Source organism: Mustela nivalis, assembly GCF_964662115.1.
Source record: "Mustela nivalis genome assembly, chromosome: 6".
Taxonomy (NCBI): Eukaryota; Metazoa; Chordata; class Mammalia; order Carnivora; family Mustelidae; genus Mustela; species Mustela nivalis.
Window position 1 is genome coordinate 53132542 of NC_139025.1, and position 15957 is coordinate 53148498.

General features: G+C 37.7%; 2 protein-coding genes across 10 annotated transcripts in view; one reads left to right on the forward strand and one right to left on the reverse strand.

Moving 5' to 3' along the window:
* Positions 1–3258: 3258 nt before the first annotated feature.
* Positions 3259–14446, reverse strand: DORIP1 (dopamine receptor interacting protein 1). The gene is made up of 5 exons (XM_082735247.1): positions 14317–14446; positions 10344–10868; positions 8621–8710; positions 7044–7178; positions 3259–5211 (listed from the first exon to the last, which is right to left on the reverse strand). Exons 2-5 carry the CDS (start codon positions 10865–10867, stop codon positions 5028–5030), a joined length of 933 nt encoding a protein of 310 aa, XP_082591373.1. The 5' UTR covers position 10868; positions 14317–14446; the 3' UTR covers positions 3259–5027.
* LOC309867026 (uncharacterized protein) overlaps positions 13825–15957 on the forward strand; it is a 173056-nt gene continuing 170923 nt past the window's right edge. For 4 of the 9 annotated variants that reach the window (XR_014312931.1, XM_082735251.1, XM_082735250.1 and 1 more), the window contains exon 1: positions 13825–14734. Coding sequence is in view for 6 of the 9 variants with exons in the window: in XM_082735251.1 (XP_082591377.1) it covers positions 14046–14734 (689 nt within the window). In the remaining 3 variants the exon portion in view is untranslated. The remainder of the gene's footprint in view (positions 14735–15957) is intronic. The other 5 variants (XR_014312932.1, XR_014312933.1, XM_082735248.1 and 2 more) reach the window with 4 other exon arrangements.

Below are 15957 nucleotides of genomic sequence, written 5' to 3' on the forward strand. Positions count from 1 at the left end.
AGCTGAGCCTGTTCGGGTAAAGATTTCTCTAGCTGGCCAGTTATTTCCTTCAAGGCCTAACCTGGTCTCTCCTTGACCTGAGCACAGTTCAGCTTTTTCTCTGTTTCCTGTTGTTTGCTTTCCTCTTCTTTTTTCTAACCTGAAATGCCCATATGTTGGATGTGCAGAACTGTTTATTATGCCTGCTTTTCACAAACTCCCCAGTAAATTTTTTTTCTACTCTACCCTTAGAGCAAGCCAAATATGCTCAGTCTATTTTAATCTTTCTTTGTTATACTCTGTTAGATTAACAGAGAAACAGAAAATCAATTTGGTTGTATCTGCTTTGGGACAATTTATGTCATCAGGGCCTTGCTTCCCAGCTCTGGCACCTGGGATGCTAGTTTTGAGGTAGAGGAATGTAAAGGAATGAATCTTTCATAAAGTAAGTTCTTGAAGGTTCAAGAAGATGAAGGCTTTTAAAGACAAGTGTCCAGGTAGAAAAAAATGTCTGAATAATGGCCACAGCAGTTTTCTTCAGTCTCATTTTCCATCTTGATAGCTTGTATCAACATGATGCTGCCCCCCAGGAATATACAGTTCTTCATAGCCCTAACTCATTGGCTCTTGTTCTCTTCAGTACTTTGAAGCCATGCTGGACTTTTCAAAAAGACTGTCTAGTATGATCTAATGATTATCACTGCGTGGAGAAATAATGGTTGATCATTTTCTTATACTTTTTGGGATTTATTCTTTTTAATTTATTTATGTATTATTTTTATAATCATATTAAAAATGGGACTTCACTAAATTCAAAGGGAAAACATGTAATGAAACTATAAATGACCACATAAACAGATGGCTAATTCTACCATGGCTAACTTGTCTACACAGCTCATTTGCTCTCCAAGATGCTATTCCATTCCACATCATTTTTGAGGGTTCTGTGGAGGCAGCTAAGTTTTCCATCTTCAGATGATATTCTTTTTTATTTTTTAATGATTTTGTCAGAGAGAGAGAGCTCGAACATGAGGGAATGAGCACAAGCAGAGGGAACGGAAGGCAGAGGGAGAAACAGGCTCCCCGCTGAGCAAGGAGGTGGAACTCAATCCCAGAACCTTGGGATCATGACCTGAGCTGAAGGCAGATGCCTAATCAACTGAGCCACCCAGACACCCCCCAAATGATATTCCTCTTGATATCTTCCAGAAGACCTCACTGAGAAAACAATAGATGTACTGTGGAACTGATTGCTGACTCAGTATAAATAATACACATCCTCAGGTAGAAATCAGCATTTATAAAGAAATCATTTAGCTCCAGTGGCCTCCCCATAACTTCCTCTTCAATTTAAGGCAGAGTCAAAAGTTATGTTTTCCCTGGGATTAAATTAAATTTAATCACTAAATCATTTAATTATAATTTTAAACTGTTATGCTCAACATGTACAGCTTTTCCTTTATGTGTTACAAGAGTTATCTGCTTATATAGCTTAGTTGTTTACTCATACTCTAAGAATGAAATAGAAAATGAGAGTCACCCTAAGCAAGCATGCCTATGGTAATTATCTAGATGACCAGATAGTGAACCCTGGGCCAGCTGGGTGTATAGGAACTAGTTAGTAAGGCACCATGCCATTGAGATGAACTTCAAAATCTTTTTTTATTTTTTTAAAGATTTTATTTATTTATTTGACAGAGATCACAGTAGGTTGGGGGGTTGGGAAGCAGGCTCCTTGCTGAGCAGAGAACCCAATGTGGGGATCGATCCCAGGACCCTGGGATCATGACCGGAGTGGAAGGCAAAGGCTTTAACCCACTGAGCCACCCAGGCACCCCTCAAAATCTTTCTTGATTGTAGCTTTTCAAACAGAAGAATTTGTGCTGATTTTAAATGTTAGAGCATTGACAAAGGAAGATGAAAATATAAATGTTTGCTTTGGCTGTGGCTCAGCAGCAATAATCACAGTCATTTTGCATGTACTGCTTACCCTTTATGCCTATAGCACTATTATTTTTCAAATAATTAAACATCACTAAATCATTTAATTATAATTTTAAACTGTTATGCTCAACATGTACAGCTTTTCCTTTATGTGTTACAAGAGTTATCTGCTTATATAGCTTAGTTGTTTACTCATACTCTAAGAATGAAATAGAAAATGAGAGTCACCCTAAGCAAGCATGCCTATGGTAATTATCTTTAGTTTTTCTTCCTCTTTGACTGGATCAGTATCTGAGATCTGATATATCAATATCTGAGAACAATATCTCAGATATTAACTATAATAATAACAACAAAAAGCTACTTTAAAGGATAAATCTAAGTAAGATTACTTGCTAAATTGGGGTCAAATGTTTCTTTTGCTGCAAAGAATTTTAATTTGCTTTATTTGTCCTTTATCCCCTTCTGATTGAGGCCAGGGTTTTAAAATCACTTTTCCTCTCCCCATAAGGTTGAGTTAGGGTTTTTGGCATTTTTATTAAAAATACACTCTGGGAGGGGCGCCTGGGTGGCTCAGTGGATTAAGCCGCTGCCTTCGGCTCAGGTCATAATCTCAGGGTCCTGGGATCGGATCAAGCCCTGCATTGGGCTCTCTGCTCAGCAGGGAGCCTGCTTCCTCCTCTCTCTGCCTGCTTGTGATCTTTCTCTGTCAAATAAATAAATAAAATCTTAAAAAAAAAATAAAACATTCTGGGAGCTCCTGGGTGGCTCAGTCAGCTAAGTGTTTGCCTTCAGCTCAGGTCATGATCCTGGGGTCCTGGGATTGAGGCCCACATCAGGCTCCCTGTTCAGCAGGGAGTCTGCTCCTCCCTCTCCCTCTGCTCCTCCTCCCTCATTGTGCTCTCTCTCAAATAAATAAAAATCTAAAATAAATAAATAAATAAAAATTCTGATGATTTCTTCATGTTTTTCACTTCTTCCCCTCTCCCCCGACCCGCTCCAGTATTCCAATTTTTCTAAGAGTGTTTAAGGTTGTAAAGAATTTTCCGTACCCTCACCTTCACATCTTGCAGATAATCTAATTTAATTATTTTTCACCCCTTTTCTACCCACTGTTTGGTCAGCAGGGGAAATTGTTTCTATCTGCCAACCAACCACTACTGTAACAATAAGCTACCTATTATCCTTAAAATCCAACCATCTTGGGGTCCAGAAGGCATACTTAAATTCTATTACATGTAAGTCCATTATTGATAGGAGCAACTGCCCAAATAAATAATTTAAAAGAAAATATCTAGAAAGTTCATTAGTAACAGAGAATCTGGGAGACTTGCCTCTGTATGAAAGAGGTAGAAAAAAAAATATTTTTTATTAGCATGTTCAAGGCAGTCAAGATTTTAACAAACATCTTAATCCTCACAACAACCCTGTGAGGTAGGTAAAAGTCACTGTTTTGTGATAAGCTAGTATTATTCCAAATAAAGTGCAATTCTTAAAAGAATAACCTGCATTAGGAATAATTACGCTAATGAACCACATATATATACTAATATTTGTTTTTGTATACTTTGATTCATGCAATAAGGTGTCCCCATAAAAATTCACTGTAAATCACTGTCAAAACATGTGGGGACTATTTAAATAAACTCTGGGGTAGATTTTTTTTTTTTGTAAAATAAATCACTATTTTTAATCTTATACAAGACATAATTTTCACAGTATTCGCTCAAAGTGAGGCATTCTCAGCATTGTTATACTCACATTTATTCTTTTTTAAGTTATTTCAACATGGCACCAAGCCAATGTAAGATTTAATTTCCTCAACTAAATCTTACCAATTTGGTATATGGCAGTGAACTGTGTTGTCATGTAGACATCTCCAAGTATACTGCATGCAGTCCCAACCCAAAATCTAAGATGGAATGTTTATTGAAATTAAATACTAAAGTAAATGGTGATAAACTGCAAAAAGTATTTTCCCTTGAAGAGATTACTTAATTTTTTCCTTAAAAAAGGAAGAAAGATCTTAGGGTTTTGAAAACAATTTCTGATAATTATAAAATTCTAGTGATTTGTATTGCAAATCAAACCCTCATGCTATCAGTTTACTACTTACAAGGAAGCCAGCAGTTTGTACTCCAAAAGTTTAGGTTTTTTTTTTTTCTTTGTGAAAATATGATTTAAGAGCAAAAAATATATATTCTAGGCACCATTTTCTCTTAAATATATATTTAAAGTATATTTCTATCGTTAATCCAGCATTAGTAAGCATCCTGTTGCCTGATATTTATAGTTGTCTTATCTTCAGAACAGATTTTTATTAGAGAATTTCCATTACATTTAATTATGTTAGATTAGTTATATATTTTATTTGAAACAATAACTTTAATTAAGCTTGCAAGTTTTAGTTAACACTTAAAATGAGTTAACACTTAAAATGTGGCAGCTTTATAATACTTCAGAGCAAGTGGTTAAAGTAATATGCCATTATAGAGAAATAATTTAAGCCCAGAAAAACATTCTCACCAAAGTATTTTTAAAAACTGCTGCAGGGAAATTAGGCTAATCAATGAGTAAAAAAGATTAAGCCATCTATAAGTTCTACATTCAAATCCATACTAGATCCAACAGTGCACTTTGGATTTTAGTGAGGTAGGGCAAAAAATATAGTCAGATACATTTTGAACTGTTAAATTTATATAAACTGAAATACTGACTTGTACCCAGGTTTTATTTGAATATCCAAAAAGAAAAACCGAGAATTCAAATGATGAAGTATTTTCTTGCTTTCAAGGACAGAACTGTAAAAATCTTTTGAGTATGTATAAATAAAAAATACAAAGGCTACAAGATATATTTTATTTCAACATAAAGTATGCTTATATAAAAATTACCCAGGACATAGAAAAAAGAAATACAAATATTTTTGCATAGATTCTCCATATATAATATTTACCTGGGGCTAAACACTGGAAAATACACCTCTGAAACTAGTATAGTTCAACTATTTCCTTGGATACCAAGTATATACAAAATAAAAGTCCTTCATCTGGGGGGGAGCATGGGCAGGAGGGAAAACAATTTAATTTAGCATCAGTCTATATTTATTTCTCTGTTGCTCGAATATAAACCAATGATGACAAGAGGAGAAACTCTGGGGGTTTATTTAACAAAATTAAATTCACATTTCTGAGGCCATCGTAGTGCATCCAATGTCCATCAATCTGGAAAGCTGCAGAATAATGATGTTCCTCTTTGTTAAATAATGTGGCACCTTCCAACAAATACCTGCAAATTAAATGACAAAGTGTAGCAAAAAAGACAAAACTTTATTTTTAAACATTTTTTTTTTTAAGATTTCATTTATTTATTTGACGGAGATCACAAGTAGGCAGAGAGGCAGGCAGAGAGTGAGAGGGGGAAGCAGGCTGCCCGCTGAGCAGGAAGCCTGATGTGGGGCTAGATCCCAGGACCCTGGGATCATGACCTGAGCCGAAGGCAGAGGCTTTAACCCACTGAGCCACCCAGGCCCCCCTATTTTTAAACATTTCTTAAGTGTTTGTTTGTTTTTTTTTTTTTAAAGTAGGCTTCACACCCAGAGTGGAACATAGGGCTTGAACTAGCAATCCTAATATCAAGACCCGAGCTGAGATCAAGAGTCAGAGGCTTAACCAACCGAACCACCAAAATGCTCCTTAAATTCTTAATTAAGGAATAAAAATATTGCTGTTATTTATATTCTGGTACCTAAAAAGATATCTGTCAGTAAAAAGCACATACTATAACTGGTAATTTGGAGTAAAATATTTAAAAATTTAAAAACTGATATAATTTAAGAATTTTGAAAAACATTTTAACAATTTGTATCATTCTATTAAATGATATCTGTATCATCCTATTAAATAAGAGAAAACCTTTTAAAGGCAAAAAGTTAAAAGACTTTGTATGTCCTAACTAGTATGCAACAGACATTTTTATCTCTAATGCTGAAAGTAACATTTTTTGTTTAAACGATGACCTCCTATTAAATACTACTTTGACTTGAAATACAAGTAATAGCCAGTCGTTACTGTTTACTATGTGTCAGGTACCAACCTAAACACTTTATAGGTGTTATCTCATTAAATATCTCAACAATGTTGGAATAAATTTTGTCATTTCTGTTTATAAAATCAAGAAACTGAGGTGTAAGCTGGTTAAGTTAGGACCCAAGGTTACATAGCTTGTAAAAGGTGGGGCTGAGATTTGATTCAATTCTGTCTATTCCATAGTCCAACTATTATGCACATTGCCAGAGACTAACCCCCTGTAGTAGATTCTAACCTTATTCGGTATACAGAATAATAGTTACCTATGATTCTTTTCAATGATATTTTCTTAAGGGCTAGTCACAGTCATGACAGAACAGCAGTAAAATAGAAAATAAATTTACTTATTAGTTTTATAAAACATACCAAAAAATACCTACTTGTTTTCAACATTTTGAGGAACCTCCATGCTGTTGAAAATAGAACTGCCCTATGACCCAGCAATTGCACTACTGGGTATTTACCCTAAAGATACAAATGTAGTGATCCGAAGGGGCACTTGCACCCGAATGTTTATAGCAGCAATGTCCACAATAGCCAAACTATGGAAAGAACCTAGATGTCCATCAACAGATGAATGGATCAAGAAGATGTGGTATATATACACAATGGAATACTATGCAGCCATCAAAAGAAATGAAATCTTGCCATTTGCGACAACATGGATGGAACTAGAGCGTATCATGCTTAGTGAAAAAAGTCAAGCGGAGAAAGACAACTATCATATGATCTCCCTGATATGAGGAAGTGGTGATGCAACATGGGGGCTTAAGGGGGTAGGAGAAGAATAAATGAAACAAGATGGGATTGGGAGGGAGACAAACCACAAGTGACTCTTAATCTCACAAAACAAACCGAGGGTTGCTGGGGGGAGGGGGGTTTGGACAAGGGGGGTGGGGTTATGGACATTGGGGAGGGTATGTGCTTTGGTGAGTGCTGTGAAGTGTGTAAACCTGGCGATTCACAGACCTGTACCCCTGGGGATAAAAATATATGTTTATAAAAAATAAAAAATTAAAAAAAAATACCTACTTGTGATCAGATAAATCCAAGTAATATGGTACATATGCCAGATCTTCAGATTTCCAATGCTGCATATTTAAGACAACAAAAGGGGGTGCCCCATGGCAGAAAACTCGCTGGGAAAATTCTCTTAAGCCACCACACCTAAAATCGAAAAGAGACATGAACTTTATTACACGTGAAACAAAACTGCCTTTTATCACTTCTGGGTTGTCTTTATTAGTTTCCTAAAAAGTATAATTATCTATTTTAGGTGTGGTTCATGGTGTGGCTATATTAGTATTTTTATTATCTATACCCAGAAGTTTATAAGCTGTGAGATTCTATATAAAAGAAATAATACTTTTCTTTAGAAGTAAATTCTTTAAAAATTTAAAGAATAAAACCCCAGGAAAAGCTAGCTATTTTTTTTTAAGCTTACAAAACATTTAATTTTTTGAACTGATATAAAAGCTTTTATATGTCTATACATTCCCCCCGCCCTTGGTTGGTTTCAAATGATAATACTGGCAGAGAGGTAAGTAGTAGAGGAACCTCCATGCTGTTGAAAATAGAACTCTTCCAGTCCTCTTTATATTGTATAAAATTCCCTAATTGCATTTTTTAAAAAGATTTTATGTATTTATTTGACATGCAGAGATAGAGACAGCGAGAGACGGAATACAAGCAGAGGGACTGGGAGAGGGAGAAGCAGGCTTCCAGCTCAGCAGGCAGCAGATTGGATGCAGGGCTCAATCCCAGGACCCCAGGATCATGACCTGAGCTAAAGGCAGATGTTTAAAGACTGAGCCACCCAGGTGCCCGTAATTGCATCTTTTTGCCATGAGGATGAGGTAAATTCTGTTTTCTTAGTAGTCTCACATATTAAGGATATGGATCAGAATACCACAAATACAGTAAAATCTCGATTAACCGGAATACTCAGGACACAGTATTTTGTTTCATAAACGTTACTGATTAAAGCATTAACTAGAAAACCATTTAGTATCAGTATTTCCTGTTAAAATACATTAGATTACTTTCTGGACTTAAGTACAATTAATTAAATATATTTTATTCTTCCTTCCTTTTGTGATTAATTAGCTGTAAGGCCATCCTTCTAAATCTTAATTCTCATTGTACAATACTGTAGATATAGAAATTGTTAAGAGACTGGGATGAATATGTTCTGCCCCTTTTAAATTTTTTAAAAACTAAGTTAAATTTTTTGGTTGCCATTTACCTCTTTCTCCTAAATGAGGAATGCAGAAAAAAATCCAGTTAATTGGGAGTCCGATTAGCTGGGTTCCGGTTAACCAAGGTTTTATTGTACCTGCTCAGCAGTGGGGAAAAAAAGAAAAGGCATTTGCTTTGTATTCATCAAGTAACTGTAGTATGATATTCTATATAGTGAAATTTTATAATGACAACATAGCATAAGATGGCAAAAACACTAGGTGTTAAGATTCCAAAAACACTAGGGTTCTAACTCACAAATACTTGTGAGTTGCTATTTCCTGAAGTATTGACATCAAAGAGCCTATCTGTTCAGGTTTCTTTATAAAAAATAGAAATACTTTGATCTTAAATGTCTATCATATACTCACCCACTCTCTTCACACAGTTCAATCCTGGAACAGAATAACTCATCCACAGCCAGTCGTATCAAGTTTCCATGAGGAATTTCTTGGGGAGGACTACAACAATTACAAAATGTATGTAAGGATTGCTTTGGAAATTTACATGTTAAATATTTATTAGGATAACCAATTTTACAGATCAATTCATTATTAGCAAATCAAGTAAAAAATTATAACCTGTTTTTCATCTTTTTGTTATAATTATAGCAATCAGTTGAACTTAATAAACATTAATGCATGAAGTTTTCCAAGAAACATTAAATCTTTCTGGAAACTGTTCCTGAAATATGCAGTTGTTACTTAAAAATTTTTTTGAGAGGTTCTGGTAGAAGGGATTGTGGTCTTGGGGAAGAGAGGAGGACCCAGAATTAGGAGAGCTACCGATTAGGTACATGACTAAATGCAAATTACAGCCATTGTTGGCTACTATTACTGGATTTGTTAAAAAAATGTCTTCCTATATACTTCAGAGATTGTTTTAAATGTAGGACTGAAATATAGGCAAAAGCCTTAAAAAGTTATATATATATATACACACATATATTTTCAGTATGATGAAAAATATTTTATTGAGCTTAAAATATTAGCATTAATATTGGATTATAAATACTAATTATAGTTTCAAAATATACACAAATTGATACTAGTTTTTGAAAAGCAAAACAGATTTCTAAAATGCTTTACAATTTAGAGTAATGAAACTTTCTTCCCTGACAGAGATTTCAAACTCAACGTCATCGTATCAGCAATACAGGAAATGGACAAAGTGTATTACAGAAACAAGAAACACATTAATTGACAGATTCTAAAAAGAATATAATATCTTCAGTTTTCCGTAAATAGCAAAATGTTACAATATTAAACTAAATATGTTCTAAAGAAATGTGAATTTAGTAAGTTAGGGTATGTGATGTATATTCCAAAAAGGGAGTATTTATTAGGCTGCTTCTGTGGACCACTGGGTCAAATACATTTTCAGAAAACAATGTGTTTGGGTTTTTCAGTCCTGTTTTTCTACTGGCAGTTACTTTTTTCCAGCTCATGTCCCCTGGGGGCTTTAATGTTTCCCAATACTCTACTAGGCCATGCCAGTTTGGCCTTCTTCCCTATCATTTACCAGCTTGGAGGTCTGCCTTCTCTGTCAAAGCCAAAAATATTCAGCAGGCTATCAGCACTTCTCCTAGCCAGTGAAAAAAGCTCCTAACATCAGTATCCTCTCCAGGTATGAAGATTTGAATTTTGGGGTTTCTGTCTATAATTATACTCCGGCCATGACATGAAGGAATACTTTCACTCTTCTTATTCATGTAAAAACAGCTTACCCAACCGAAATCCATTCAAGAAGTGAACATTCCAATATAGCATTAAATGTTCTTTAAGAGGTTATGTTTATGAAACAAACAATTATCTACGCAGTGATATTAGCAATTCAAAGCAAGAATAAAACATTTTGCATACGAACTCATTACCTTTCAAGTGAAATAGTTATCAGTTGGTTTTACAAACTCAATCCCAAGATATTTGGATTAAATAAACAGTATAGTCCTGCATTTGTGGGGTTGCAATGTATAAGTAAGTAATTATACAAGGTCTGTACTTAAGGAAATACTTTGATTATATTTATTTATAGCAGCATTCATTTAAAAAGTACATTATCTCTGCTAAAATGACAGACTTCAAAGCAACTTACTTTATATTAATTGTGCGTTGCTGATCTTCCTGCACTCGAGTTGGGCATCGCCAGTTGGAACAGTAACTCTCTTGTATGGTAGACATGAGATTTTCGAGATTTTTTGTAAAATTATCATGTTCATTCCCAAATAAATCAATTATTAATGAAGCTTTATGAACTTCAGATTTATATTGCTGTTTTTCCATCTTGTCCCAAATCCAAAGTAGCTTCACAGTTGTGAAACTATAGGTGTCCATTAAATAAAGGAAACAGTCTACAAACTCTCTACCTAAATGAAGAGAGAGTTCCCTGGGGAAATTTTCATTTTCATTAAGAATGACATATAATAACATCAAGAATCCATCTATGGTGCAGGTGTTTTTCAGTCTTATTTCAACATAGAGTGGTGTACAGGATACTGCTTTGCGGCCAGCTTTGATAGTAAAAACACCTCCCCAAGGAAGAACAGGCCTCCAAAATGAGCGATCTTGGTTATAGTTATTTTTAATTGATGCTTTGATCTCTTCAAACAGTGTCTTCATCCTGCATTTTAAAAGTTTAAGATGGAACATGTAAATTTGTGACTTCCTATGTTAAATGCTTGAAATATGTTTTTTTTTTTTTAAATATTTTATTTATTTATTTGACAGACAGAGGTCACAAGTAGGCAGAGAGGCAGGCAGAGAGAGACAGAGAAGCAGGCTCCCCGCTGAGCAGAGAGCCCAATGCGGGGCCCAATCCCAGGACCCCGGGATCATGACCCGAGCCGAAGGCAGAGGCTTTAACCCACTGAGCCACCCAGGTGCCCCTGCTTAAAATATGTTTAAATGAAAACAAACCTATCTAAAGATTCAAATTAGGGGTGCCTGGCTGGCTCAGTTGGTAGAACATATGACTCTTGATCTCCTGATTTTAAGTTCGAGGCCCAAGTTAGATATAGGGATTACTTAAAATTTTTTTAAAAAAGGATTCAAATTAAATTTGGTCAGGAGGCCTACCAATATAATGAAAAAAATTAAAACAAGTCAAGTTGAGCCTTTTTTTGGCAATGTGCATGGCCTCTGGAAAGACCATTAAGAAGTGCAATCTTTTTTGAGGTACAGGGTGAGCATTTGATGAAACTTTTAAACTAATTATATTGCAGATTTTATCTTTGATATAAGGAAGACCCTGAAATAAAAAATTCTAAATGGAAAAAGCTATTTGAAAATGCAATCCAAATTTGGTTGGGTGCATTCCTAATGTAAACCTCTTTCTCCCTTCAAAATATAAGCTGTGCTTCATTTCCCTTTTAATATACCTGATTCCACTTATGAAACTGCTATAATAGAATTCTTAGTTGGGCTACAGAATAATGGCCAATTATATTTTAAAGACCACATATGAAAAGTAATCCCAGAGTACTTAACTGAAGAGTTGCACAGCTGATACAAAAATCATTTCTAAGCACTTTGGGATTTTCACTTGCAATTTAGGACCATGCTTGATATTTTATAATTCTAACTATAGAGGCCATGCTGTGAGGATCTGATTCAGAACTTGGTAAAGTAATCTGATTCCCTCTCTTTGCATGCTTTGGGAATGAACTGGGGTGTCCTCCCTATTTAAACTGTTACTTATTGTTTCTCCTAACCTTGATGTTAGCTAAGCAATTTGTTCTTAGTCATTGATTGTATTGTAAAAATATGTTACTGTCATGTATGTTATACAAAGCAGAATTTTATTTATTATTTATTTATTTATTTATTTTTTAAAAATATTTATTTGACAGACAGAGATCACAAGAAGGTAGAGAGGCAGGCAGAGAGAGAGAGAGGAGGAAGCAGGCTCCCTGCTGAGCAGAGAGCCCCATGTGGGGCTCGATTCCAGGACCCTGAGATCATGACCTGAGCTGAAGGCAGCGGCTTTAACCCACTGAGCCACCCAGGCGCCCCTACAAAGCAGAATTTTAAAAAATTAAAGAATGAGGTCCTTCCTAATGAAACTGAATTGAAAAGATTGCTTTACTTGGTACAATAAGTGTCTGAACTAAAAACATCACAGGATTTCTCAATGGTACGTCTATGGAAAAGTATATTTTCATGAAAAAAGAAAGCAAAGTATCTGAGGAAGTGGAAAAGAGAAGTCACAGACTGAGGTGTCTTATTTTGACTATCTTTTCAGGTGCCACACATATCCTCCCAAGCACAACATAAATCCAATACTGAACACTGCAGACCTCCATGTTTTATTTGTGTAAGAAATAAAGTTCACATGGCATAAAGTATAGAGTTGTTGAATCACTATGTTGTATACCTGAAACTAATGTAACATTTTGTCAGCTATACTTCAGTTTAAAAAAAACAAATTAGGGACGCCTGGGTGGCTCAGTTGGTTAAGCAGCTGCCTTCAGCTCAGGTCATGATCCCAGCGTCCTGGGATCGAGTCCCACATCCGGCTCCTTGCTCAGCAGGGAGCCTGCTTCTCCCTCTGCCTCTGCCTGCCATTCTGTCTGCCTGTGCTTGCTCTCTCCCCTTCTCTCTCTCTGATAAATAAATAAAATCTTTAAAAAAAAAAAAAAAAAAAAAAACAAATTAAAGAAATTAAATTCAAACCGATTTCACAATACTAGCAGACTGAAAATTCAGTTCTACAATGTATTAAACGAGGGCGTGCACGCACACAGTATTTTCGGCTTGAGGCAAGGCTGTGGACTCTAAAATATTCAACACTATATTTAGTCTTAAGTGTAGATGTTTATTCATAGTCGGTAACATGTTGTCAGGTCTAGTCAACCATTTAGGTAATTAGAGGGCGTGGCAAATCAGGAGCCTTAGGCAAACCCAAACGGTTTCTTCTTAATGTTTCTGAAGATTAAAATAAAAAAAATCATATGGCATTCAAATACCTTTGAAAATGAAAATAACTTTCTTTATGGTTCCACTTATTTCTATTTAATTTTTAAAAACTTTGTAGCAAGGTCACAAGCCTGAGCTCAGATTTCCAAATGTTGCATTGGGAAGGAATCGTAAAATCTCTGCACTATTTTTCTTCAAATTATCTTTAAAGCATGACCAAATGAGTAACTACAGCAACAGTTATACTTAACAGAAATAAACTACAATTACATATATATATATGTATATATATATATACATATATATATATATATTATGAAACTAACTTCTTCAGCCTATCTTTGCGGGGGAGGAAAAGGGCAGGGGTAGAGAGGATTCAAAGAACTAGAGGACACCTACTCGTTTCAGCATTAAGGTGGTGATTTGTTATAAAGTAAATTAAAACAAAAATGAGTAAAAAAGGTTGTGAAATGGCTGCAAAGAGCTTTACTTAAAATTGTCTTAAGATTTCACCACATCGTCGAAAAGACTGTTTCGTTAGGCTGTGCATTAGAAGCCCTGGAGGATATATCCTGCTGGCATCCTTGTCCTGATTCAACAGGCCCCTCCAGTTTAAATAAACCTGGAAAACTCCCCCGACCTTTATTTCCTTGGCAAAACGACACCTTTCTTTTGCGGTCATTTTCAAGGGTGAAAATCTGTACTCCACACTGGTCGGAGGAACAGACCATTCGCCCTAGACACTGAATGCCGGGCTCCCTAAGAGCTCGGCGGTCCCATGGATCCCCTTTGAGTCAGCACCCCGAAATAATCTGAAAAAACGGCCACGCGCTCCCCCTCGAAGGAGCGCGGGGCTTCGGGGCAGGGACCTGCGGGGCGCGCGATGGGCGCCCGCCTCCGTCCCCCGCACTCCGGACACGCCTACCCCGCCCCCGGTCCTCTGCGCCCGCGAAGGCCTGGCACCGAGGGCTGGCCCCGCACGGCTGGCACATCCCCGAGCCTGGAGCAGGTGAAACGGCGGGGCAACCCTGCCCGCGTCCAGGTAGTGTTCCCCGAAGCGCCTGGGACTGCGGGCGCTGGGCTAGAGGGCCGCGCCGCGGAAGGCATTCCCACACCGGCCCTTCTCCGTCCACCAGGTAGCCGACTTATCGTACCTCCCCGGGGACCGAAAACCGCCGGTGCCGCCGCACCCGTCGCCGCCGCCGCTTGCTCATGGAGAGCCCGTGCTGCCGCCGCCGCCGCCGCTTCATCTACTAGCACCGTCCGCTGTCTGGGCCTCCCCGGTGTGAGTGCGGGGCTCTGGCACGGCCTCCATCGCACCCGCCGCGGCGGGAGCCACAGCAGCTCCAGCGCCCAGGCCCGATCCGACCCGACCCACGGAGCCAGGACCGCAGGACGCGTAGCTTCTTATTACGGAGGAAGATTCGGCCTGACCTCCGCCCCCCTCCCCCCAGCCCCTAGCACCCAGCCGCCTGACGGCGCTGCTGCGCAGGCGCGAAGACGCCCCTGCCAAACGTGCGTGTGTCGGTGTGTATACAGCGTCCAGATTCGCCCAATAGAAACCAAAATCAGGTGCGGGGGGGCGGGACTTTGAGAAGAGGGGCGGTGTTCCAGTTAGAGGGTGGGAAGGGCAGCCGGAAGTGGGCAGGACTTGCGTGGAGGCGGAGCTTTGTTGGCAATCCAGCCTGGCTTTTTGAGGTTTGTATCCTTTTAGGACCTTGATTTTAGTTTGCTTCCAAATCTTGTCTTCTTAAATTCTTAACTCAGAAGGGGAGAAGTTTGTTTTCTCAGGAAACTTTAATTATGCAAAATCTTTTAAGTATATAGTTAAGAAAAGTTGAATTAGTGGGTTAACTGCTCTCTTTAGTGTTCAAGGTAGTAATGGGTCAGGGTGCTGTAATTTACAATAGAAGTTAATAACATTTATAGCAATTAGATAGCTTTAGTCCCATTGTAGAGATGAGAAAAAAAATGAGTTTCGGAAATGTTAAAAGTACCACGCATTAAGTGATGGCTGTGAATTGAAGCCAGAGCTGCTTAATGCTATAGTCTGTAGGCTCTATCAGTTTTCCTACTCAGCCCCAGTTCTTGTATCCTTCCTTAAAGAGTCAGGGCTCATATGGCTTAGCTCCTGGAAAACACAGACCACCCTGGAGAACTGCCTTACCCATCATTACAAATGTGGATACTGTTGAGATATTCCCCATCTGTTCAACAAATAATGATTGGGAAGTGAAACCCAACCTCCAGAACATGCTCTACAGAGAGCTCAAGGCCAGTCCAGCACATCACTGTGGTCCTCAATCACAGCCGAATCTGGTAGATCCCTCCTTGACTAGTGATGGCCAGTCAGGGCTATGGCAGGGAACTTCCTCATACAACTCTATCAAAAAGTCCAGTGATAGAGGAAAGGAGGGTAGGAAAGGGGGTTGACTTACTCAAAATAATTACTGCAGGTCATGATGGGAAGAAATGGACATCTCTCAGAGTGGGGGGCAGGGGAGAGGCTCTGGCCAAAAAGTAAGTATCAATAATTCTGGCAGAGTCTGCTCTTTTCAGTTTCCTTGTTTTTCTTATTTCTTATGGCATTTCACAGATGAAGAAACCGAGGTTCTGAGAGATTATATGACTAGTGTGTCTGTGTTGGGATTTACATGCAAAGAGTTTAGTCTCAGTATTAAAACTATCCTGCAAGTAGAACACACTTGAAAAATGTTTATACATGTGGATTATATGTTCAGTTGACCTTCTTTCAAAAGATATGGAATTAATTTTATACTGATTGAGTTATTCTC